Source organism: Atractosteus spatula, chromosome 3 (genome assembly GCF_055471065.1).
Source record: "Atractosteus spatula isolate fAtrSpa1 chromosome 3, fAtrSpa1.hap1, whole genome shotgun sequence".
NCBI lineage: Eukaryota > Metazoa > Chordata > Actinopteri > Semionotiformes > Lepisosteidae > Atractosteus > Atractosteus spatula.
This window is the reverse complement of record NC_142708.1, coordinates 21718503-21746191: the sequence shown is the minus strand read 5'-3', so window position 1 is coordinate 21746191 and position 27689 is coordinate 21718503. Positions and strand designations below refer to the sequence as shown.

General features: G+C 34.8%; 2 protein-coding genes across 2 annotated transcripts in view; both read right to left on the bottom strand.

Moving 5' to 3' along the window:
- The window catches only part of commd10 (COMM domain containing 10), a 75446-nt gene extending 65041 nt beyond the window's left edge, over window positions 1-10405 (bottom strand). Inside the window, exons 1-5 of the mRNA XM_088910627.1 lie at window positions 10221-10405; window positions 9714-9804; window positions 9111-9221; window positions 6339-6494; window positions 5021-5131 (exon numbers count right to left, since the gene is read on the bottom strand). Coding sequence (XP_088766753.1) covers window positions 5021-5131; window positions 6339-6494; window positions 9111-9221; window positions 9714-9804; window positions 10221-10249 — 498 coding nt within the window. The 5' untranslated portion in view covers window positions 10250-10405. The remainder of the gene's footprint in view (window positions 1-5020; window positions 5132-6338; window positions 6495-9110; window positions 9222-9713; window positions 9805-10220) is intronic.
- Window positions 10406-18447: 8042 nt separating this feature from the next.
- LOC148837562 (aminopeptidase Q-like) overlaps window positions 18448-27689 on the bottom strand; it is a 32299-nt gene continuing 23057 nt past the window's right edge. Inside the window, exons 11-20 of the mRNA XM_088912387.1 lie at window positions 27544-27620; window positions 27290-27426; window positions 26218-26273; window positions 25724-25871; window positions 25536-25633; window positions 25040-25150; window positions 24537-24692; window positions 22319-22459; window positions 20461-20542; window positions 18448-18774 (exon numbers count right to left, since the gene is read on the bottom strand). Coding sequence (XP_088768513.1) covers window positions 18613-18774; window positions 20461-20542; window positions 22319-22459; window positions 24537-24692; window positions 25040-25150; window positions 25536-25633; window positions 25724-25871; window positions 26218-26273; window positions 27290-27426; window positions 27544-27620 — 1168 coding nt within the window. The 3' untranslated portion in view covers window positions 18448-18612. The remainder of the gene's footprint in view (window positions 18775-20460; window positions 20543-22318; window positions 22460-24536; window positions 24693-25039; window positions 25151-25535; window positions 25634-25723; window positions 25872-26217; window positions 26274-27289; window positions 27427-27543; window positions 27621-27689) is intronic.

Sequence of the window (27689 nt, the reverse complement as noted above, 5' to 3'; positions counted from 1 at the left end):
AGCAGAACCACTAACTGAGACAGACTGGATCTGTTTTTTATTTTGAACACAAAGATCATTATATAAGAGACAGACTGACACATATGGCCTGAAACACCTCCTTTCAGCTCTCTCAATGAGCAACAGAAAAGTTGTATTAAGGAGCACAGGAATGCCTTTAAAAACATTTTCCCATTTTCAAACTTTGCATATATATTTAAAAAAATATTTTTACAGCTACAAATTGTTTTTAAAGAATCTCATACCAAATTCTCAATTGAATTAATGAAACCTACAGGACTTAACCCCAAACAATATCAATAGACTGTATTTTAGTTTCATCATTATTGAATACAGTAGGTGAGCAATCAATACAACAGGTTTTGCAACAGATTCTATTAATTTATAATCACTTTCCAAATTTAAAAATAAAAAATAAAACATAAGTTTGAATACCAATTGTGAAATTGAGATGGATGATCCCATATTTTAGAGCAGAAAATATCAGGAGCATAGCGTCTTAAATACATGATTTTATCAACATCTTAAGAAGTCATTGTTCTCGACATTTTTAAAATACAGAAGACAAGGCCTGTCTGTGCATTCAAGCCACTTTGAGAAATCAGAGAGGCTGGAGGTACTCTGTTTAATCTTTCAAAAGCATATTTACCAGATACCCCTCATCTTCTTCTTTACCCATAACATATTTTCAGGTTCTGTAGTATGCCTTCACAATTTTTCAGCATGATCTCACATTTTCTTGTCTCTACAGTCTCTGTATCTTTCCTCTGGTGACACCTATCAGCAGTACTAAACTCAGACAGAGCTGGCCTGTAGAGCTTCAGGATTTAATTCTCCCAGAGCTCTCAGGTATGAACTTAATTGAACTGAACTTTTAACTAGCTTTACAATTATATATTATTACACCACTGTATATTTTAAAAGAACCTGAAAATATTTTAAATATGCTCAGCTGATCAAACAATCAGATGAACTGCAGCTGGATAAATAACTAGAAGCCCCTGCAGCTGGTTAAAACATTAAAATTTGACTCCCTGGATCGTATGAGATTTTAAAGGGATTTAATAAGTTTAAAAACACAACTATAAAAGAAATAATAATAGTTGAGACTTTATTGTAGTCTCACAATATCTTAAAATAGTCTGCTGAAAATGTCTATGCTCCAAACAATTTACAATGCATCAAGAAAAACAATCAAAGAGCTGAATCGACCCTTACAGCCACAGTTCTACATCATTTTAAGAAATGGTGTTTGTTACCTAGGTGAATTTGGCACTTAAGTTGGATATTAATATTAATGCTAAGTAACTTAGGTGTTAAGCCGTAATGGTCCAGGTTTAGGTTTTGTGTGTTAAAAAGGCCAATGAAAAGGATAGGATAAACACACGAAATCGACAAACAAGGGGAATAAACAAAGCCATTTTCACCTGAAAAAGAGTCTGGCACAGAACACCGTCTTCCCAAACTGAATTTAGCAATAGTGATCTTGAAAACCAGGGCTGGACAATTTCATTATATGCCATCAAATAAATTATTATTATTGTGTGGTGCAGTGTTCATCTGTCCTACGCTTACTCAACATCAGTGGAAAAGCATACATTATGTTATTCTGCTAAGAGGATTTGAGGGCATTCATAAAGCCACATTAATTCAATGAGCAGCAGCTTGCACTTGCTATATTATAAGGGCGGATGCAACCATTTAGAAATACGCTTGATGTGTGAACTACTGGTGTGCCTTGCATCTGAAGACCAGTGTGTTTTACACAAGTTCAATCACACAAGACCCCAACAAACCACTATGGATTCTCTGGCAAAATTCTCCAAAAATGCCCAAAAAACAGAAAAAAAAGACACCATTTGTGTTTTCTATTAAAACAACATGAGAATTGCCTGATTCATCAGAACGTCAGCCCACACCTTCCTCCTTTACTGGCATGGCGTCGAGTGAACAGCTGGTTTCAAAGCACAAAACAAAGGCGCAGAGGAGGGAACTGTGGTGAAGGCTCTGGACACATAAAACTTCAAGACTGTGGGTTCATATCCCAGGTGGGACGGTGCTGTAGCACCCTGGAGCATGATTTTGCACTCAGATGCGTTAGTGAAATGCCCAGTTGTACAAATGGGTATAAGTGTCATCATCTCTTTGGCTAAAAGCATCCTCCAAATAAAAAATAATAAAACCTGGAAATAGAATGGGCCCAGTTTTCAATTGGCTCAACCAGAGATAGCTCAGATAAGGATAAACACACGTGTAAACTCTGTCATTAATATTCTTCGTTTAAGCATCCCTGAATAAATTATCTGATTATCTGTTTTGGGTGAGTCTCAGACTTGGATAATGAATGTTACATTTCACTACTACTCTTATCTCTACGTGATTAAAATGAAATTCCAATGTGTGGAAACATTAAAATGCTTTGCACAGACAGAAACAAAACATCAGCTTTTAAATTTAGAACAACAAACAATGGGAAAAGCAGAGGGGTGCAGAACTGGAATACAGTACAAAAGACAGAGAAAGAAGCACATACGCAGTTCACACATCGACTGTCATCATCTCCAGTGCATCATTCACTGATTAGCTGTTCCTTTTTGAAAGGCTTTTTTTTCCCAAAGACAGGTTTAAAGATCTGTTTTGGGCTGGCTTAAAATAAACATCTGTGTGATACCAGTCAGAATGTATGCACAGTCTAACACCTTAAGGGCTCTGTCTGCTGCTCTGTGTAGCCCTCCGGAGAACAGACCTACAGTATTTCATGGACTAGTTGCATCCTAAATCAATAATATTCAACGGCTTCAGAGCAGCTGTTTTATTTTTCGTTTTTACTGAAGTGGAAAGATTGTAAAATCCCATTTCACCACCTATTATGATCCAAACTGGTATTAAAGTATTGCATGCTTGTTTTCATGTTAATACATACATATATGAATATAAACAGTATACATTTTTCATTTCATGCATTTATACACAGAAATAAAATTAAGTACAGTACAAGGTTGCTAAAAATCTATATGTGTATTCATTATTGCTTTGGTCAATATTATAGGATTGGCTAGGAGAAATACTGCCTTAAGCTTTCCAGCTGGAATACTGGATCAGGTATATATATATTCACCTTTTGTTTCAGAGCCAGTTTGTTTTAGCAAGCAAGTCAACAGAATATACAATTTCTAAAAGTGAAACATACAAAAATTCTAAAGATCATTAAATTGCAATGCAATTATCTAGAAATTACATTTTCTTAAAAAAAGGTCAAATGTGTTACTTTGTGTATTTGTACAGTATCATCTCTGCACACTGTGAAAATGGCTCTTTTCAATAATTTTGAATAAATGTGAATCACCCGATCAAATAACACATTTCCTTTTTAGTTTGTGCTCAATTCAAACCTTCATTAGAACACAGGCTATGTAGTCCTTCATTTTAAGCTCATTTATGTTCTTTAGCTAAAACAGTCACCATACATTGGACCTACTAAAATTCCTAATACATCAGTTCAATTAAGAAGAAGATTAAATGATTTCCTTCATCAGTTTTTCACATGAACGTCACAGCAACTTCAGATTAACAAGATACTGGTATCAGTAAGATACCAAAATATTTGTATTTTACAAAATTATTTTCACTTTATGCACGGTTTTATTTATTTTTTTAAGTTTGCATTAGCCTGTTTAGTAGATTAAAGTAAGGAGTAGTAAGAAGTAACCTTTTCATACATCAATTTTTAATATAACGACCAACCATACATACTTTATTATCAGTACAATTTAATTCCTTGGCTAATCATAGCAGTCTGTTATACGCTGGGTAATGCTCTTTTTTAATGTGGTAACAGTGCCCCCTTCTGCATCACAAAAACAATTACAATGCTTAGCAACACTTCTCTCTGTTACATACACAAGGCTGTTGCTCCACATTTGCCACTTTGCTCTAGGCCCTATTTAATTCCCAGCGGGGAATACATCAGTAAATGTAAATTACTCAATTTTCAATCCTGAGAAATTGTAGTTGGTAAGGAAAAGAATCACAGGGTAAAAGATTTATTACACAATTACCCAGCATATTGATGAAACATCGTTTTTTTTTAGGAAAGTAAATATAAAACATGAGAATTATAATGATTTAGCAAACGGATAAATGAATCGTAGCTGCACAACAAAATAAAATTTGCTATAAAAAGCAAAGCCCAGACTCTTGTTATCAAATCTTTACATTTCAAATAGAGAAAGAAAAACCAATTCTCACAACAAACCCTGTGGATTTTATATTTCTGTTAGATGCCATTAATTCTTAATAGAAGTATAGAAAATTATCTGTATTTTAATAAAAGGCCTTTCTTGCTGCAATGATGAAAGAGTCAGGAACAAGTACAGTAGCTGAGCTAAATACAATTATGTACGGGACTTATGTCTTCAAATATATTTGTACTTGCAATGCCCATTTTAGAATTTAGCAAACAAGCTGTAAGACATGTTCAGCTGACATTTGGAAGGGTGGTTACCAAGGCTGTCAGCAGCAGAGTGTCTAGAGGATTGCAGTGTTCAGCACAGGTTTGAACCCACCTCTACTAACAGAAAATATACTCTTGTGGCATTCGCAACTGCTTCAAGAAGCAGCCCTCCAAAGCAAGAGAAACTCATTTATTTCTTCTTTATTTTGCAAATGGAAACAGGGATCCAGATGAAGTCTGTCAGGAACAGGGCAGAGTGTTGATAATGGTGAATGCCCCCTTGGAGTTATAAACAACCCTGCCCTCCAAGGTATTATTAATGAGCTCTATTTATTTTTTACACTTCTAACTCAGTCAGGAGGGATTGAGACAGGATTTGCATCTTTTATGAAAGCAGCAAGACCCGGGGATTGAGTCTTTGGGTTTTGCAAATCTACTGTAATTACAAATCACCAGCGTAGATAATGATGGAACAAAAGAGCACATGCTTGATGATAAAAAAATAATTTCACATCCAATTCTAGCACTGAAGAGAGCTTGACAGAAAAAAACCCCCGGCAGATTTACCTCCGAGTCTTCATTGCTGATCCCAAGCTCCAAAACAGCACGTGGCGATTTCATTTTTGCTTGTCTCGACTGTGCCATTTCTAAGTTTAGCTGCCATCCAACACTCTCAAGCTAAAATCAAAGCATACATGAAACGATGAATGTCACATCCAGAAAATCACACAACTGACATAAAAAAGACGAACTGCGATTTGCAGTATTGTACCCTGCGGTATCACAAAGTTAGCAATTGCACAACACATTTTAATAAAGTCATAGATACCAGCTTTTCAAAGTAATGGTAATAGATTATTTTTTCTCCTTCAGTAGTGAAGCATTTCAAAATATAAGCTTAACTGTACCAACAATAACATTTGTAATTAGACATTTAATTTATATATTTAATTTCCTCCAGTAAAAAAGTGAAACCGAATTGGAGATATACAGTACATGGCAAAATAGACTGATAGCTAGAAAGAGCTCAACAAATAACACTAAGTTCTTTAAGAATTCCATCAGTTAATACATTTAAGCGCTATTTTTTTAAAGAAGACCATTTTGTTTGAAACAGAACGACTGCACTTTTATCAAATTAAGAAAATATCCTGCAGAACAGCTGAAACACCTGGGCGTGAAGTGTGATGGCAGTGAAAGAAAATAATTGCAGCTTTCTTTTTAAAGGTTCTTTTTGCTTTAAAGTAAAAGACAATTACTTCTGTATGAGATAACTAATGGTTTCCTAGTAATGAGAAAGGACTTTTCAATTAGGTTCATAATGACCCATGGGGACACTTTGATGACTGATCAAATGGAAAAGAATATAGCATTTTAAATTTACAATGTAATTAAAATTAAGTGGTGTCCTGTCAAGAGGTTATCCCCCATTCTATGTATACTGTATTATGCATTTTCCCATACTGTATAAACAAAAACATGGTACAACTGCATTAAACATGAATAAGGCTTAGATATGGAAAAATATTTAGCACTAAAGCTATGAAATCGGTTAAACTTGTAAGCAAAAAATGTGGATCAATCTATATCCAGCATCAGCTATTCAGAACTGTTTATCTTCTTAATGATATACCAATGTATTCATTTAGATTAAGAACACAACAGCATAAGAACATAAAAACAATTATTAGGAGACCATTCTGCACAACTAGCCCATTAAGTAGCTAGTAGCTAATCCATCCAAAGTTCTGATCCAGTGTTTTCTTGAAGGAAGCCATGGTATTGGCTTCAACAACATTGCTGGCTAGCTTGCTCCACACTATTAATATGTTCACTTTGCACAAGAAGAACTATGTTTTTATTTGAAGAATTAAAAAACTCTTACCTTTTTAGGAGCAAATATCCGCTGCCTGAATTTTTCTACAGTGTCTTGGCCTGCACTTGCCCATGCCTGAGAGAAGACCTCAGCCTTGTCAGGGTTTAATTTGATGTTTTCTAGTTGCTGCTTAAGAGATGCTGGTTTCACGTTGTGATAGACAGCCTAGAGAGGTAAAATTGAAAAAAATAAATAGTTAAAACATCTCTAGGGATGAAATCTTGAACTTGTTATTGAGGGTACAAAATGGACCAATTCCGTTTAAAATATTTTTCTTACAACTATACTGAGACAAGATAGAAAATGCAGATGAACTCAGGATTAATTTAAAAATGTGACTAGTGGAGAATGCAATTGTGTTAAGATTATGTGTCATGAAATGTTAATTGCAATCATGAAGAAATTCCAATCCAATCAAAACTGAACTGGAGAGTAAAAATATGGATTTTGTCAAAACCTTGTACTTAATAAAATGTATTTCCTTTATACAAAAGAAATCTATTAGATGAACACAAAATACAATGTTCTTCTTTTAGCCTAGCATCCTTCGGCTGTGCACAGATTTGGCACAGGAACATAGGAAATGAGTCTAGTTATTTCTCTTGACCTCAATCCTTCAGTTATTCAAGCTTCCAGAAGGTTCTGTCTCTAGAGGAATGCACCGTTCCTAGTGAATGAAAGATGTGCTATTTCTTTCTTAATAATTCATTTGGAGTTAAAAAGCTAAAATATGTATTAGATCTAAGCAGAATAGAGTACACTCCCACTTAATATTATTTAAAAATATAGCAGCTCTACAGAGCAGAGGGCACTAGAAAAAGGGAGCAATTATATTCATGAAATCAAAATTGGTTAAAGCGTTGTATTCTGCTATTTTGGTAGGAGGCCATGAATTACAAAACCCAACTGACAGCTAGTAAAGACATATTCTCTCTCTAAATATAGTACTACACAATCACAGCACAAGCACACAATCCCTTAACAACACACTTCATACTCCTCCAACAATATAAAAACTATAGTAAAAGATAGCATATCATCCGCTTACATACTTGAAAAGAACGCTTATTATCCACAAACTACACCTAAAAAATTCACTTTTGAATTCTAAGGGCCTGTTTCACAAACCAGCATGAGCTGTACTTGTAGACTTGTTTACCTCAAAGAATATTAGGTCACTCAAGATTAGTGCTAATTAATGTCTGTACAGCTACTGGAAGAGCTTACAGTTTTACTTACATTTCATACCATAAAAGGATAAAGCTTATTACTCAAAAGTCCCATGGGTATCTGTACTGTATGTAAAAAGAACACTGCAAGGTTAAGACTTCAAGGTAGTTAACCAAGACTTTAACCGTAGATCTACTGCAAATTCACATAATTAGAATCAATTATATCTGGGTCTTCAATTTTAAAACTGCAGTAAAATAACAAAAAAGACTTACACACATACTATTGTTTTTACTGCTACTGCTTAGGGTTTGTATCTAATTTTAGTTCAATGCCAACTAGCCTGCTGTTTATTAAATATCACTTTTTGTGCTGATGCTTTCGCAATCACAAGACGAAGGTCATAATAGAGAAAGGCATTTTCTCAGCTTCTGCCTGAAATATCCTGACAGATACACTTTGTGTTTGTGGATAGAAATCACTGTTAATACTAGGTGTGAGGTGTAGGTTTTTAACAGTCTGACATTTACCATGATCTTTTTTTTTTAAGTTTACAAACAAGAGGGTGCCATGTGGCCCATCTAGCTCTTGTTTACATTAGGCATCCATATGACCCTTTTATCCAGCCATTTTATGAAATGCTAAGGGCATCATCTTTAATTTCTTTGGTAATGCAGGGAGGAGCAATGCCAGTGCATACTCTGACAACAGGTTTTCAATTCAAACTCTTAAATCTGCACTATTTACCAGTAACTACATGGTGAATGAGCACACCTCACAATGCATTATAATGCTATGCCATCATAAACTCACTCCACATTAGAAACCCGCCACATTTGTCTGGGCTGACTACATCTGCAGGACAACCACTTTTGTATTGCAAGTGTTTAGCTTGCACTGCTTGCAATGCAATTGTTAGGGCTCTAACACAAATATGTGTTAGGGACAGATGTGTGTTAGATTTAACATATCTGCATGCATGAACGGCCTGGTGCACAATGCGAGGTGGAACACTGGAGCGTTCACTGCCATTCTCAGACTGCACCACCAGAGTATTTTCTTTTTCCATCTTCAAACCTCATCACCCACTCAAAAACACTGGTTTGGCTCTGTGCTCTCAACGTACAAAATTTTTTTTTTCTTTGGTGAATATTCTCAAAATTCTTGACCTATTTTGTAAGGAACATATTCACTGCTCTGTGTTTGCGCGGGTTTCCTCTGGGTGCTCTGGTTTCCTTCCACAGTCCAAATACATCCTATTAGGTTAATTTGCTTCTGGGAAAGCTGGACCTGGTATGAGTGTGGGTGTGTTTGTGTCTCTGTGTGCCCTGCAGTGGAGTAGTATCTCATCTAGGGTGTATCCCTGTGCCTCCTGAGCAAAGATACTTATATATGGAGAGCAATGCCCTCTAAAGCATGAGACTGCAATTACACCAATCATTACTATTTACTTGGTAGGAAGTACTTGACTGGGTATTTTGTTTTTCTATACTAAAAGTTTCCAAGCACTGCTTATATAAGACAGAAGTAAAATGGCAAATATACGTATGTATTTCATCTGAAAAGCTTTAACTTAAGCATACAAAAGTGTGGCTTTAAAAGAAGACATGCCTGCTCTATAATATAAGAAACTGTTTCCAGGACTAGATGAAGGGCTTGCTTTTCTAGTGACAGAGCAGTCTGTAGTTTCTCCTCTTCCTCCTCACTGAAAGAGCGTTCGGCCTGCAACATAAAACATAAAAATTAGATAAATGAAGAAGTGTGGTAATTTAATTACAGAACGGTATCACAGTTCGTATCATGAAGTCTCTACAGCAACACATCAACGTTCAGAAAAAAAAAATCAACAATGCTTCACCCTGTTTCTATTCATTATATACAGTAGTTATATAGTAGATTAGTAGATTTATATAGACAGTTGTTTAAATCATACACCCATTATCAGAAATCTTGTGATAAATATATTTTTGGTAATACGCACGTTAAAAATCTTAAAAATCAAAAAAGCTGATGTCTGTTGCACAGACTCTTGAAGACGATAAGGTGTCTGGGGCTTACATTAAGAAAATTTCAAGCCAAGTTGGAAAATATAACCTAGTGAAGGTGTGGCTACATTTAATACCAAAACTGTTTACTTTAAATCGTATCCCAAAGACAGTAAAGGTTGTTTGCCCTTTTCACATACATCTGGAAGCTTACAAAAGAGTAATGTACCTTTAGGTGGAGTTTCTGAAGAATTCGCGATAGCAGTTTTGGAAATTTGCTTGGGTCGATTTCATTGATGAACAACACTGCTTCTTTAATGCTGTGGATAGACAAACATCCCCCGAAAAAAGAACTTTATTTATCGGAGACAAAAAAGCAGTGTAAAACACGACATTATTGAACCTGTTAGAATCGCAAAACAAAAAGCTTTTTTTCTGTTCTACGATATTGAAAACTTCACCAGATCGTTGGTAATCGCACAACTTGTACACACAGTAGAACCAGAAACACATTAAGAGGAAAATAACACATTATTAAGCATCATAATGAGTATAATAACAGGGTTATATCTACAACCCTGTGATGTACAAAAAATAAACATTTAGTTCCATTGCACTGCTACAGCAAATGTTGATTTTATAAAAAATCAATCAAACAACTATGCCGACTAAAACGGTGTCACTATCATTTTATTACTCATACACAGTATAAATAAAAATAATCCTGCAACAATACCTTTGAGTTTCTTTAATAATTGCAGTCATGGCAAATCTCGGTGGTTCTTTGCAAAATTTCAACTTCTGTTATTTTTCTTCTCTTCCTTGTCACATGTCCGCAGACAGCTGTTAGGACAGATACCGTCCAGGGTCAAACTGTACCAAAGACTGAAACGCGAATCTTGAGTATTTCTTTATTCGTTACTGCCACACAACAATAGTTGGTGGCATTGGCTTTCGGAGCAAGAGAACACTGATGAAACAGTCATAAAGCACATAAAATATTTTAAAAATACATATAAATGGAAATTAAAAGACAAGCATCACACAATCACATGGATACGTACAGTAAACATTAACCTTGCATGCAGCAAACGCAATTGTAAAGGAGCTGCTCACGGGAGGCTAAATAACTGAAGGGGGAGAGTTCGAATTCTTACGGCAGGGGGAAAGAAGCTACAGTTGAAGCGTGTAGTTTTTTGAAAGGATTGATTTCAACCACTGTCTAGAATGAAGAAGCTAAAAAAGATTATGAACTGGATGAGAGGTTTTGAAATAATCTTACAGACACCACCTGAGGTACGGCTTGTGTAAAGGGGTGAAACTGAAGGCAGTTCACAGCCTATTATTTCTCAGGCTTTGGACACGATCCTTTCCAGCTTTTCTTTTTGTATATCTTCCAAACTGTGATGGAAGTTGTTAAAATCCTTTGAATTATGGTTGTGTAAAATTGGCAAAGAAGTTGCTGGTTTACTCTGTATTTCTTACGTTGCCTGAGAAAGTACACCCTCTACTGTTCCTCCTTACACACTGTGCTGGAGCTGCATTTATGATCATTACTTAAGTTCCCAAAAATGTGTTTTGGAATTTGTGGTCACAATAGGATGGTCATTAATGATGATCGGGAGTTTTATGTTCTGGACACATATAAAATCAATAATAACTTCCCTAGCTTTTAATGCATTGAATAGAAGGTCTTTATCAGAACACCACGTTGTTCTCAGTCAATCTCTCAGTACAGAGCCTCATCATTATCAGAGAAAAGGCCAAATATAATAGTATCATTTGGATGATTAAAAATCATAACTGAGCCAACTTAAGATGTGAAGTTATTTGTGAAAAGGGAAAAAAGCCACAGAGATAGGAAGCCTTGGGGAGCAGCTGTACTCAGAGAGCAATATGTCCTGTTATTCCCTAGACAGTTTCTTGGTTGGCGACACCTCAGAAAGTCCACAATCAGAGTTGCTGTTCAAATCCAGCAATTATAATTTATACTTAGACTGTACACTGGTTTATTTTTTAACTACTGGTACATGAAAAAGACATAACAACAAGGAGTGTATTGTCAAATGAAGGAAGATCATGCAGTGTTGTTATACAACAGCCTAAAACATCAGTAATAAAAAAAATCAGTGCAAGTCTTTGGTATAATCAAGATAATCACAATAATGTGAAACAAATAAAAAATGTTTTCAGAAAAAGAAAATAAACATTGAAATAAAATTCTTTACCAGAGAAATAATATTTACCAGTTTAATCAATATACTTGGATTGTAAACAATTTTCTGCCTTGTATGAGAAAGCAAATATGGTGCTGCCACCTTCTATAAAAATACAGTTGTTGATCTAATACCTATTGCAACAGCTAGCTACTTTTTCTAGATTGAATTCAGGACAAGGATAGAAGTAACAGCACATTCTTGGTCTGGGCCTGTTATTACATGAGCAATTGTAAGGATATGTTTCTGAAAGAAAACTGAAATCAACCAGCTCGTGATTAAGGTGCAGAAGACACAGAGATCTCCCAGGACTGGAATTACTGGTAGTTCTAGAAGTCTTCACCAGTGCAAATAGCAGTCATATCACCCTGCAACTCATAACTGGCAATCCACTGAAGCTCAACAAGTGTAAGCCTGGTCAGTACCTGGATGAGAGACCCCCTGGTCAAAAACTAAGGCTTCTGCTGGAAGAGGTGTTAGTGGGGCCAGCAGGGGACACTAACCCTGCAGTCTGTGTGGGTCCACATGCCCCACAAAGGCACTGTCCTTACACTGTGATGTAAAACTGAGGTCCTGACTCTCTGTGGTCATTAAAAATCCCAGGATGTTTTTTGAAAAGAGTAGGGGTGTTACCCCAGCATCCTGGCCAAATTTACCATTGGCCTTTACCAATCATGGCCTCCTAATAATCCCCATCTATGAATTGGCTTCATCACTCTGTTCTCCTCCCCAGTGACAGCTGATGTGTGGTGAGCGTACTGGTGCACTATGGCCGCTGTTGCAACATCCAGGTGGGGGCTACAAACTGGTGGTGGTAGAGGGGAGTCCCCATTACCTGTAAAGCGCTTTGAGTGGAGTGTCCAGAAAAGTGCTATATAAGTGTAATTAATTATTTATAATTTTTGTACTAAATAAGGTGTAATTATTAATGGTCCCTTCATGATCAGATTTTACCTTGAAGAGGTTTAATTAATATTTCAGAATTTAAAATCAGATCTATAGCTTTTACATTTATATTAATTAAGCTAGCCTTGTATTCACTGTATCTTGATATAACACAAACTACAATTGAGTCAGATGTAAATATAAATTCATTTTAGTGCAGAACAACTTATTCGTTAACCTGTTCAAGTCAGCATGCGTAGGCTGCAAAGGAACATTTCCATGCTAAAATAAACCGGAGTTCAAACCCGAAGAAGGCTCCACAGCCAAAACGTTGTTTCTTTTCCTCTCTTTTCAGCATGGAATAAACCTTTACTTTCTTCTATTCATTAATTTATGTTGTTTTGCAGGTTGCAGTTAAGGCCCAACACTCTTGCTAAATGCAATTAAGTAAACTCGTCACTAGGAGGAGCTGTATATACATGAATACCTATAGTTAGCACTAACCCACATACAGTACAGTAGGAAAAAAAAGGATGAACCTCATATGAGATCATCTAGTCGTGCATAGCACATAAGGGCAATTACTGTATATTTTTTTAAGTTCAGATCTTATGATGGTTAATTTAATACAACCTCAAAACAAATAACCATTGTGTAGGTCTTCCATCCTTTTACTTGTGTAAAATAAAAAAGTGAAATCCATTAAATACAAATGATCTGTTTACCAAAAGATTTTAAAACAGCAACGTCTACAAGCCCTACAACATACAGTAAGTGAGCATTTCAATTTTCCAAAAAAAACTCATGATGCATTTAATTTCACTAATTTATTTGAATAAATCTTGTTTCTTTACCTGTTCCTTAACTTTGACAAAGTCCCTGAGCTCACTAGCTGGTTGATGCTGCACAGGAAGACTTGCAGAATATCCCACAACAGTCTGTCCACGGGCTGATTAGGTCTATGCAACTATGCTCCCATGTGTCATAACCCATACTATCTCTGCAACATTTTTATTTTGACAATGTGTCAAGTTTTATTCTGAAAACTTGTTCTTATTCTTTGATCTTTATTTTTGTTCATATTGTCTGTGATTATGTTTGATGTCCATGCTTGTCTAAGTCCATTAAAGTTTAGTATTGTGTTAATTTTATGCATGGATGGAAATTCCCCATTCTCCTTGTAAACAATTACACATAAAACTTCAGCACGCTGTATCTCTGTCAATTTAATCATGTGTTAGAGCATATGTTATTTGCTCACAGACTTTTTTCTCTGTTTGGCCCAGCTTATTGTAGATCTCAACAAGGCTAAAGTCAGGGGAATAGAAGAAGAGCTTGTCAAACCTGTTTCTTGGTTAAAATGTCAGTAAAGTGGTCTTAAGCAATATTAAATCAAAAGCTACGGCAATTTTATTTTCCCAAAAGGGAAAAGAAAGTACTTTATAAAATGGTATAAAAACAGGATCCATTTTAATGGAATGAAATTCAAGAATTTAAGAACTGTCAGGAAAGAGATAGAAACGAATATTGCAATGGAGGCTATAATAAGTAATAGACTGGACTTTTGGCAGTACAACAAAAAAAATAAATAATGATGAAGCAAAATGTGACTGGAAAAATAAAGGAAAACTTCTCGACCTAGAAGGCGAAATGCACTGAGGCACTGAGGCACTAAGTGAACTGCTCACTCGGGTGTTTGATAAGGAAGAAGTCAACAGCGTGTCTGTGCAGTTGTGAGGCAGAATGAAATGTGTCATGAACTAGAAGCACACAAGACAAACAACTCCATGGTCCAGTGCTGTACAGCACAAGACTAGGTGTAGAATGCACAGGTGCACTATCATATCACAAGCCAGAATAAGACAAATAGGGAAATGTATCCAATTTTAACATTTGCATATCATCTATTGTAGATTCTTACAATATAACATCTAACATTTACCTGTTTAATCAATATACCTGTAATGTAAACTGATGTTTACAAACAATATTCTGCCTTGTATGAGAAAGCAAATATGGTGATGCCACCTTCTATAAAAATACCGTTGTTGATCTAATACCTATTGCAACAGCTAGCTACTTTTTCTAGATTGAATTCAGGACAAGGATAGAAGTAACAGCACATTCTTGGTCTGGGCCTGTTATTACATGAGCAATTTTAAGAATATGTTTTTAAGAATGTGTCTTGAGCTAGAAGGACACAAGGCAAACAACTCCATGGCCCAGTGCTGTACAGCACAAGACAAGGTGTAGAATGCACAAGTGCACTATAATATCACAAGCCAGAATAAGACAAATAGGGAAATGTATCCAATTTTAACATTTGCCTATCACCTATTGTAGATTCTTACAATATAACATCTAACATTTTTAAACAAAAATACAGAAATAAAGATATATAACAGTGTGCTACTAGAAACAAAAAAAAGTGCTTTGAAGTTATACTTCAAATATCTACATTACAATATACAGTAAAACGTAAGTAAAGTACACGCAAATTGATGTTCCTGGGTGAATTGTTTAAAACCTGTTAAAAGGAGTTCACAAAGCAAGAGATTCTTTAGTTAGGTTTATTAACTGTCACTGTCTGTTTCTTTTTTAAATGCTGTACCAAAGAACAAACTGTGTAAGTTCAGAACAATTTATAAAAAAGTCACTGGTTACAAAGTTAAATAAATCAATGAATATAATGTTTTTTTGTCATATTACAAATATCATAATAACCCATGTACTTTTGAGGTGAACACTAACAAGTTTGAATTACCATGAGATGTCACAGCACACAGTAACAAATTGTTTTCACAGAGGAGATCTTGGGGGACTCCATACTGTACGTATTACACCCAAAACATGGTGGCACAGTGATTTCTGAACGAGAGTTTTCATGACAAATTCCAATTATAATTATTTTTCATGAAAAAAATATGACTGATAAGTACAACTCCGGAATATTTTTTTGATGAAGCTATAATTCAGTTCTAACCTCTTGTGTCAAATAAACAAAATGTTTATTATTTATTAATTGTTTATTATTCAAGATTATTTGAAAGGGAAAAAAGTATTTTGGCAATTAGTTGACAGGTGACTTTTGTTGGGTATTTTATTACCCAAAAATAGAATGCATATTATATTGTACTTATCATTCATTTTAATCTCATGATCACAAATACAAATTGCTTGACTGTAAAGAAAAAATAAGTACATTTGCTGGGCTTATAGTTCTGATTTCAAAAGACATATTTAGAATTTAAACATTAGTGTATCTGTCTAAGCAAAGATCTATGTCTCACAACATTTAGAATTGATACTTTTTTTATTTTGAAATAAGTTTTTTTAAGTCCTGATTAGTTAGCTGTCAACTCATATCAATTCATGGCTTTGGTAACAGTGCACAAAATTAATTTTTGCTGTCATACATCGTTAACACAGTACTGTCTTAGCAGTGTCGTTGCATAATTATAAGGAAAAAGATTAAAAAGAATTCCCTTTTGTTCTGACATTTTTGCATGTATTTTATGTAAACAATGGGCTATCGGTCAACAGTTTGACAGCTCAACTAATTTTGCAGGAATCTCTGTTTAAAGTGAATTGTTTTAGCAGCATCAATATAAAATAATTATTTAACAAATGATTGCTATATAGTCATATATAGAAAATATAGTCATATATTATCCCAAACCCAGTTTAAAACATTGATAACAATCCTTGTACAAATACAAAGCAAAACATTAAAATTAACTTTTGCTTTAAAATTTACTTGTTTAAAAAAATCATCCATTCAGAACGAATACAAAACATAACCATTAAAGGCAATTAACAATTATTATACTAGATAAATTATATTTCCAGATGGCTTCCATAAAATCTTCAAGATCTGTGGCTTCTAAGTGACTATACTTGAATAAATGTTTGAGAAAATATGAGGTTTTCAGGTTGAGAACTGCATTAGTGTATAAGAAGATTTAGCAAAATTGACACATGGTGTCAATGTGACAAGCTTTTAATTGTGTTTACGTATACTCTGAAGGATTATCAACAGAAATTGAAAGAGTAAGGAAACCAAATAGTAGTATTACAATGCAACAAGTTTACAAAAGAGAGAAATACTCGCAGAATTTTAAGAAATGAACTGAGTTAAAAAATGGAACCTTAGCATCTAGACTTACAGTTCATTGTTAATTGAAAGAAACTAGATAACATTTAAGAAATGCTTCCATCTCTGAGGCCTACAAATACTGTATAACAGCATCTTAAGTTTGAAACACGTGACTGAAACAAATGTTTGACATTAAAAGGTCTACAAATACAGTATAAGGGGGAATTTTCTTACAATGATGATAAAAACAATGATGATACAGTGGGTTTGTCTAATACAGATTTCATTATACCCCAAAATGGGTACAAATAAGTGTTGAATGCAATGAATGTTGAATGCATGTAGTCATACAGGGTCCTTCTGTAGTGGAATGCATGGTGATATGTGCTCCAGAGTGTTCAAGTAAACGCTTCAACATTCCAGCCACCATCTCTCATTCTACGACCCCACACCGTCCTCTTTCTGTCTCTTGTACTGTTACCCTAAGAAATTCAGCAAAGTCTTTGTTTTGGTTAATACCCTTACATTGCAGTATGTCATCAAAACACAAGGCACCTGAAAATGGTTGTGTAGAGAAGATAAGTTGAGAGGTTATTAGACCAGAGAGTAAACATGAAAATTCTGGATATCATATGTGGAGGTGTGAGTGTCATAAGTACAACTTGAAAATGTTTACCACCCACACCATCCAAAAGGCTGAAGAAAAAAAGAAAAGATTTACGCCAATGTTAAAGCTTCTGCTCCTTAGGAGATAAGGTGCCTCCTGTTTCTATGGCGTTAGAGGCCTAATTAATATTTTTATGTCCTAAATGTTTAATGCTTTTTTATACCATATATATTTTATTTTGTATTAAATGTTAGTTTCATATGCAATTCAGTTTAGATTGGGCTATTCATTTGTTTGTAATAATATAGGTATATAAAGTAGGTATTAATAGATTAATTTAAAACGCCACATTCACGTATGCTTATTTATTAAGTTTCTCCAGTACAGATTTTCTTAATATGCTGCTCTGGAGGAACGTAACTCCTGCTTTGAATAATGGTCTACTGTATTCTCAAAAAAGATGTATAAAAGCAAGTTTTTCTATGCCATTCAATACCACTGAAAGGAGATAAATTGAGGCATCATCTTGACGGAATATCAAATGATGTTGAGAATACTGATAGAACTAAAAAACATTCTGGTTACAAAGGTATACATTTAATATTCAAGCTTTTTTTTTTGCAACACAGAGTCAGTCGTGTCAATGAAATGTGTGAGAACATGGAATCGGAGAAGGACAAAAGAAAGCCCTGGGACTTTTTTCCAACATCTCAAAAGTAAATTGGAATATTACCATCAAGAGGGATGGCACAGTGGTGCAGTGAGATCCTAGGTTCAATTCCTGATGTACTATCTGAATGGGGCTGTGTAATCTCCCTGTGTTTGCATGGGTTTTCCTCTAGGACTCCAGTTTCCTCCCACAGTCCAAAGACATCCTGGTAAATTAACTGGCTTCTGGGAAAACGGCCCCTGGTATTACTGTGAGTGTATGTGTGTTTATGTCTGTGTGTGCCCTGTGAAGGACTGGATTTAGCCTGCCTTGTGCCTGTTGCCTGTCAGGATAGGTTGCAGTTCCTTCACAGCCCTGTATCAGACAGAGTGGTTTTATATGGATACAATCAAGGACACAGTGTAAGCTGTCAGAAAGTCAGTGACTGGACATACAAAATAATAAGATAATAATCTAATCTTAATATTAATTAAAGCTTATGAAAAGTAAGTTTTTTGGTATTTTTTTCAGTGTCATAAAACTTTTACAGCTTTAAACTGTAAGGCCTTTTTTGTTTTCAGACTTTTGAAGACTTGTACTGTACATACACACATAAAGTATCTTATTATTACAATTTCAAAACCATCGAACTGAATAATAACAACTAACATAAAATCAGTACACATCTTCACCATCTACATTTTCTTGAAACCATTTGTAAATTCTGTGAAAGTATTTGGTTTTAAAATCTGATTTTAGCTTTTTTACTTCTGTGGACTTCTGGATTATCTCAGGCAACTCTTCTGGACCCATAGTCATATTAAAAATCTTTATCAGCTGAAAAACAAAGGAAAACCATAGGCATTAAAATTACAACTAGTATTTCCACAATTTTAACAGATATCCTTCAAAAGGCCGAAGAAGCAACTACAGCTAAATTAATCAACAAATCAATTAACTAATTAATCATTGAAAACACTTAGTAAGTCAACATACTGTAACATTAAAAAAATATATTTAAACCATATTTTAATAATGATCACAACAAATAATTGCCAATGACCTAACAATATCAAACACACTTCACTTTACACACATTTCACAATTCACTTTTCAATATGTTTGCATCTTCATGTATGGGTATGTTTTATATTGAGTCATAATGAAATTCCTTACATTGAATTTACTGACATTTAAACAAGGATTGTTTCCAAAAATACCACTTGCATTAAAAGGAAAATATTCAACTAGTATTGCAATAGCAATACATTTTAAAATAATAAGTGGATAAATTCTCTCTGGCCCTAATAAGCTATATTGTACATGGCTTTGATTTCCCAGAGTTAGGGGGAAGATTTGCTGGGTGTGGTTAAGTGGAATATGTGGTAAGCTTGCTGGGAACTGATGACTCTGACTGCCAGATTCTAGGTAACAGATACGTTTCATCTTTCGAAAATTCCACTCTACCTCTACCTTTCATTTTTGCGTAGTCCAATAATAAAAATGTCAGTCCTACATCTATTCTTTTATGCTTCCACATACGCATTTGCTATATTCAAAAAACAGAAATGTTAATAACCATTTTTGATGCATATCCATTTATATTTCATTTTTATGCACAGGTTGTGTCACACAGTTTTGCTACATTTTAATTATGTTTAATTGAACATATTTCCTGAACTATGGTTGAACTAGTGGACAGTAAATGACGTCAAACTTTCTGACTAAGATCATTTGAAGATGACTCATTGTACACTTTGGGACACACGCACTCACACCAGGGCCAATTTACCCAGAAGCCAATTAACATACTAGTATGTCTTTGGACTATAGGTGGAATCCAGAACACCCAGCAAAAACCCACATGAACCAGGGAGAACATACAAACTACATGCAGATGGCACTCCATGCAGATGGCACTCCAGGTCCAGAACTGAACCCAGAGCCCTAGCACTGCAAGGCAGCAATGCTAACCACTGCGCCACCATGATATAAATAAAACCCTATATTTGTCTAACTATCAAAATAAGTAGGTTGCTATATGTGTTTGACTACTGAGATCGAAACAAAAGCCAGAAGACCACAGGAAATTATTGTGTGATCAGTTTGTTTTAGGGACCTTTCACTGACAGAAAGAGTTCGGAAATGAAACGTTTGGACAGAAGAAAATATGCCAAAGATGTATTTTCCTGCTGTATAAAAAGAGCTGAATGGCCTCCCCTCATCTGGAACCTTCCTTAGTTCTCTACAGCCATGATCAGTGGCCTTCATCAACAGCCTCCTGGTTCCTTCTGCATTTGGGATTCTGACTATTTTCCCATGGCCACCTTATCATCCTTCAGCTAGGAAACTTTACTACAATAAATCATCTGAACTTGCATGGCTTTCTGTGTCTCCCTACTGGTTTGCATGCATCTTACTGGCATGTATCTTTCAAAACAGTACAGCTCAGCTATTAATCCCTAAAAGAATATATAAGTGTAAGCAGTTATTAATTATAAATTATAAAGACAGTTTTCTCACCTGGTTAAACTGAAAATCACCTGAAATCCGGTCGGCAAAATGTCCAAAAACTGGCCAAAGCTGGTGAATAAATGCTTTGTCCCTGTAAGTTAACAAAGCTTTTGTCAAATAACAGCCGAAAACAGAAATAGTTTTTGTTAATCAACATTAACATTCTTCATGTCCCTCAGAACAGCATAGTTGTAAAATAATGGGAGGTCGGCTGTTGGTCAAACAATATTTCATTGAATTACAAAGAGGAAAAAAAGTGTAAAAAATGATTAACATTGGCTATGATTTAATTCAAAGGAAAACTAGAACAAAATGTTCACAAACATAATGGTCAAATATCTACTAAAGGAAAAACAATTTCACGGATATCATCAAATGTGTAAATCTGTATTTTGCATTGCTAGGAAATCGAACAAAACTGACACCAAACTGCACTTCACTGTTGTTTGGACAGACACTGTGCTTTCCCTTCCTATGGTTTATTTCCATAATGCTCGTGAGCAGAAGCATGCTGTTCTCCAAGATATTTCTGGATTATTTAATTAACAAAATGATCCAACTCTAAACATCCTCATTTCATTAAGTATGTGAACCCTTATATTCAGTAACTGGTAATATTTGAGAAGCAATAGCCTCAGGTAGATGCTTCCTGTAACTGTGTATAAGTCTCACACATATGGGTTTATGAATTTTAGCCCATTCTTCCTTACAGAGCTGCTTCATGTCAGTGACATTTGACAGCTTCATTGCATGTACAGTTTGCTTTAGGTCCTGCCATTTTGGAGTTCTGGTTTAGACTGTAATTTGGATAACCCATGTGTAATATTTTTCTTCTTCAGCCATTCTGTTATCTGTATGTCTAAGTTTGGATCATTGTTTTGCTACAGTATATGACCCATTTTTGGCTCAGTTCAGCTGACGATTGGATGGTCTGGCTTTCTCCTTTACAATTGGTTGATACAACAACAAGTTCATAGTTTTGTCAATAATAGCAAGTTGTCTGTGTCATGAGGTATCAAAGTAGCCCCAAACAATGATACTCCTTCCACTACGCTTGAAAGTCTGGATGAGCTTCTTCTGTTGGAAGGCTGTGTTTCTTTTTCACCATACAAAACATTTTTCAATCTTCTGGATTGTCTATGTGCTCTTTGACAAATGTGAGACAGGAGGTAACATTCTTTATAGAGCCCATTTTTCTTTGTTATCTTCTCAAGAAAATCATTCCTGTTCTGTGTTTTCAAGATGGTTCATGTAGAAACACTGAAATTAAGTACAAGGAGAGAGACGCTTGCTGATCCCCAGATGTTACTCTTGGGCTCTTTGAGAGTTCCTCAATGATATTCTGTGTTGCTCATAGAGATCATCGCAGCACTATCGAACTTGGGTAGAGTCACAGTAGTATTAATATTTTCCAATGTGTAGACCACCTAACAGTAGATTGATGGAGCTCAAAGAGATTAAAAATGGTTTTGTAATCCTCTCATGACTAATAGGCTTCTCTTTTTCTGAAGTCCTTTGAAATCTCTTTTGATTGTGGTAGGGAGTATTTCCACTAACCTATATGATAAAGATTAAACTCACAAGGTTAGAGTAGAGCAAAAACTTTAGTAGAGACTTATCCAAACAGTTGCAATTTCTGCCAGATATTGACTCTGTGAGTACTTATGCAATCAATACTTTCTAGTTTTTTATTTTCTCTTTTCTACAGAATAAATTGTATTTACTATTTTCAAAAAAAATTCAGTCTGAGCATTTTAAAATACTAACATCATCATTAAATATTAATTTTAAGTGCACTGGTTCTATGTATAAACAAAAATCCATTTTTAAAGATGAGTAATTACTCAAAACTGAAACATTTACTTACTTGGTTTGAAATATCTCCAGGTTTTCTTGAATAAAATTCCATACTAGTGGTTCACCAATTATATTTTTCAGTGTTTGTCTCAAAATGCTCGATATATGATCCGATAAAACAGATGATGCATCCAGCAAATGATTAAGGTACCTTTAAAGAAATGACAGTTTTGTACATAATAAATATTAAGCTGTGTTAACTGTTTTGCTATTTAATAAGATATCCAAACAAGTGTTCCTGTTTAAAGCAAGTGTCTCCTTAATGTCATTTGAACTGAGATATTCTAGTTATTAAATCAGAGGTTTGTCTGTAAACTGAAATGGTTTATATTTCATTTTGGGTTTTTATAATGAAAATTAGTATCACACAATTATTAAGGGCCTGTTCTTGTAAACAGAATTATGGACTGTATAGGAACATAAGAAAGGATAAAAATGAAATTTTGGCTGATCTTGCGTATTTGGTTTTGACTAATATACATATAATATTATTCAGATGTATTTGACTTATGTATAATATCTAGGATTAAAAGTTTAGAAACAAAAAATTGAAACACCATTTCTGTAAATAAATTAGGTACCTATCAAAAACACACTGCCTAAGATAACCCGCTATTTCTACTATGCAATATATACTGTAAATGTAATGCTCAGTCAGTCTTTCTAACAACAGAATAATTCACTTTTGAGATTGTTATAGGAAGACATTGTATAATGGTTTACTTTACATTTTTTGACAAAACTGAAAATACTCACACAACACAAAATGTTATAATTGGTAGCTTTTAAAGTTTGGTGCTCTCACACGTTCACAGATAAACTAAAGTGTAAATGTACCAAAGAGAGGCATTCAACAAAAAAATAGATAGAAGTTTCCACCTGTAGTGCCTTCTACAGAAACCATTGAACTATTTTCCATAAAGGACTCAAACTATAGTCTGTCACAGTGGCGCTGTGGTTATTATTACTGCCTTGCAGCGCTTGGACCCAGGGTCCAATTCTGAATGTGGGGTGCTATCATTATGGAGTTGGTGCAGTATGTTCTGCCTGTGTTCACGTGGGTTTCCTCTGGATGTTCGTTTCCTCCCACAGTCCAAAGACATACTGGTAGGTTAATTGGCTTATGAGAAAACTGGTCTTGGTGTGAGTATATGTGTGTTTGTGTCTGTGTGTGCTCTGTGACCCTGTACAGTCTCTGTATATAAAAGAAGTAGTACCATAGAACATACAGTACTAACGTCTAGACTACATTTGCTGTGGTCATCGTAGTGCTTTATTATTACTATGTCTTTACTAACAGGTTTTATAGTTTAGATTATAAACTATTTTTTTAAGAGTTTCTATTGTAGTTACAATGACAAAACTGTAAACGTTAGTAATAAATGCACAAACTAGTTTTAATTCTCTCAAGTTCATTAAAAGGTTAATTACAACATTTGCAGTTGGAGAAAAGACTTCAAGATAAATTTAAATGTACTTATCAAAAATAAAATGATTTAGAGATTTAAAAATGTCTGCTTTCTCCAGTTGAACTTGAGTTTGAAGCAGTAAGTATTTCACACCAACACATGCTCCAAGGAAAACAGTTCCTAAATTGAATTGATGGAGACTGACAACTAAATAAGTGGTGAACATAGTCTTGTTTTATATTTTTTTATACATTTGGAAGCCATGTTGAAGGACATCCTGTTTACACAGTTTGTCTTTAAGTTTTACCGTAATCTTTTAAATTTGTTGTATTTATGGGGCTGTTAAATGAATTTGCTTCAAAGGACAATTCTTGAATTGTTTCCACATTTTAGGTGATGTAATCTGAAGGTAACTGACTTATCTCCAGAATTTATAATTACTTTCAGAAGAAATGGTAACAATGAGACAAGCATATTGCAGGACTTCCATTTGACAAAAAAACGTTTTCAAATTGTATTGTTGTATGACACATTTATTTTGTGTAAACCAATTTCACTATTTTTCAAAAGTCTATTGACCTGCCACTTGGTTCCCAGACACACAAATTAAAAGGTAGTCTCAGAGTAACATAGTAACTATCACTGAACAGCCATACAGTATGAGCATGCTATTTTTGCCATGTGGTAAATTGAAAATCTCATTACTCAAAATTAGATAGTGGCAGATCAAAATTGTTTAGATTGCTCATGACATTTATTTGACCCTTTCCCATATAATTTGAAAACACAATATTTCACTGTTATTTTTAGAACGCATACCTCTTCAAAAGCCAAGGTTCTTTGGTACAGCTCAGGGGCCGGATTAAATCTGTTTGATTCTGCTCCTGAAGCTTCTTCCATGCAAACTCCCACTCTCTCTCTTCTCCCTCAGCTATTCCAAAACAATAAATATCTTCTCTTATGTAGAATGGGAACCTGGATCAAAACAAGGCACGTTATCATTCTAAATAAGCATGGATAAAACTTTTAAACTTCAAAAGAAGCACACTTATGACTCAGAAGCTAGAGATAATCTTTCTCATTTATTGTGTTACAGAAATTTTAGTTTTGGATTAATTGAAGCTCAAGCATAAATCAAGAAAAGATTATGGGTGGGAACATTTAGTAAAAAACAAGAGGAAAATTGCAGAAAAGACTAACTTATAAAGTAGACTGTCATCTGAAAATCCATACAGTAAACTGATTATTCAACACACGCTAAAACCGCTGTAATCTTTTTTTCAAAAGTTAAAAGGTCGTATGTATATATAGTGTTTCCTTACATATTTGTGGTAGAATTCTTCATCCACTGTGCATACAGTTTAGATGCATGTTGTAGGCAACCTTTATGTCCAAATTTGCATGCAATCTGCATTGACTTTTGCACAGACAACCTTAGAGGGAGAAAAATATAGTACACACAATTTTAAATACAGAAAAAAAATATCTAATGAATAAATTCTAGTTTTAGTTTATGTACATGTATTAACCTTTTCCTTGCCCTTATTCCTGGATGTTTCTAATGTTGTAACTTTATTTCTGGAAAAACCATATGATCTATAAGGTTCAAAAGCAAAAACAATATTGTGGAGAATAAGCATGACTGATGAATTACATATTATGACATACTGAGCTGGGAATCATAGATTTAAATCAAGTTTGATATAGAAAACATTTTCTATCACAGACTTTATGAAGCTTTGTTGCAAAATAAATTATACTGATACCAAAGCAATAACATTATAATATTCATAAACCTATATTCTTAAAATCACTTACTGCATATAAGAGTCATCCTCTCTTACACTCAGGAGATCGCCATCTATTAAATCCATGTAGTAATTATAAATGGGAGTAAAGGTTTTCAACATATATCTCTAAAAATAAAATCAAAAACATATTACTGAAGGTTCTTTACATTCACATTTTGTTATTGGATTAAGTGTTACGATGCTGGTTTGAAATACCTTGTATAATCCGTACATATTGGAAGAAATCACAGAATCCAGGTAGCTGTTTAGGATCTCTATTGCCTTTGACCACACTACAAAGTCTTTTTCCCTTGAGAGATATTTTGTCGTACTGAGGGCAGCTTCAACATCTACATATCCTGCCCTGAGTATTAAAAATTAAATAAAAAGAAAAATTAATGTCTGCTAAACCCAGTTATAACTCAGTATGTTTATGCCTATTCATATGCATAGAAATATTACAGTTGAACCACCTAAATAAAACATAATTCAATGAGAATAAAAATAATCTAAAAATTAAAACCATAACTTTGAATTAATAAAAAGTGTGGTTTCATAGCCAAACCACATTACCCAGATCACTGTGGGCAAAATGTTCAACCATTGCAATTTTTTAATGACAAAAACTATATTTTCACTGAGCAAAAAAAAAACACTATACAGTATGTATACATGTCATTCATTAAAACAAAATCCAATCTAATACTTACAACATTAACCTAAACGCATCATCAATCATTTGTGCCCTGTTATTCACTGGAATGACCTGCAGGATACAGGGGAAGATAACATTTTACAGCATAAATAAAAATACACTCAAGTCTAATCTAAATTGAGTTTATTAGGAAAGTTCAGGAGGAATTACAACAGCCAAGTTTCAGCTGTCAGTATTTTATACTGACAATTTCCTCACTTAAAACATTATAAATACTATATGTTACCCCTTCTCTCGCATATGTCTTCCTAACCCCACCTCCACCTCTGCAGCTGCCCCGTGGTCACTCCTCACTCTGTATGGGGGCTCCAGCCTCCTCATACTATGGCCAGGAGGTCACCCCTCAGCCAACCCCTTCTAACTTCACCAGTGGTTGTCTCTGTTATACACATGCTTGAATGGATGAGGCTGTTCTTGAATGTGAATCATAATTTTGCGGAATTGAATGGACAAGTGTTGAATTACTGGCTGCCTTATCACCGGCTGAGGTTCGATACCTCTAGTCGAGGTAGAGAGCCGATGTGTAAGTCACTCGGAGTTGCGTTCTTTCAGCCCGCAAAAATAGCGAATGGCGAGAATCTACAGTACGTGAGGGCAGAGAATTCCCCCCAAAAAAGAAAAGTTCTACCGCAGCCTTCCAGCTAGTGCTGTAGGTCTAAGGTTAACACGGAGAGATCGCGTGAGAATGAAATACAGGGGTTATAATGAAGACCCCAGGTGTTGCTGATACACATTCCCACGCGGAACCAGGTAGAGAGCGAACAGTTAGAGGGCCCTCTAGTGGTGCACAGTGGGAAATCTCTTCCCACTGTCACAAACGTCACAAGCTCTTTAAATTGGATTTAATGATTCACCAGCACACCCTTGTTTCTTCAGTACTCCATTGCTGTTGTTCAATACAGTGTTGTTGGACTCAACTAATTACAACTTAATTTCAGGTTTTTCAGATGCTATTACTTCCTGTGGCATGAAAAAATAAAATATGTGTTCAGTTCAATGACTATCACCATAAAGTAACATAAATCAAAATAACCTTGGAATGAAAATATTTAAGAATATCGACTTACATTGGGATCTTTCATCATCTGATGGTGCAGTCGCTCCCTGTTCTGTTGATCATAAATAACTCTATAATAACCAGATATGTCCACGTTCAGTAGTATCCAATCATCTTCTGAGGTAATAGCCATCTCAGGAAATACAGCTATAGTAACAATATGAAATACATATGTCACCCTTTGATGCCATAGATGCAAATAAAATATTTACTGAAGCACAAAAAAGCAGAGCTGGTTTAATTAACCTGAATTTTAAAACTTACACATTTTTGCATCAAGCCATTTTAAAGGTTGCAAAGATCCATTTTTCATCCACTGTATAGGAACATACCAAGTAAAGCTAAAAAAGGCAGAGAAAAAAACATCCACGTCACCAAATTATTTTTTTCACTTTCTAAATGTACCAGAC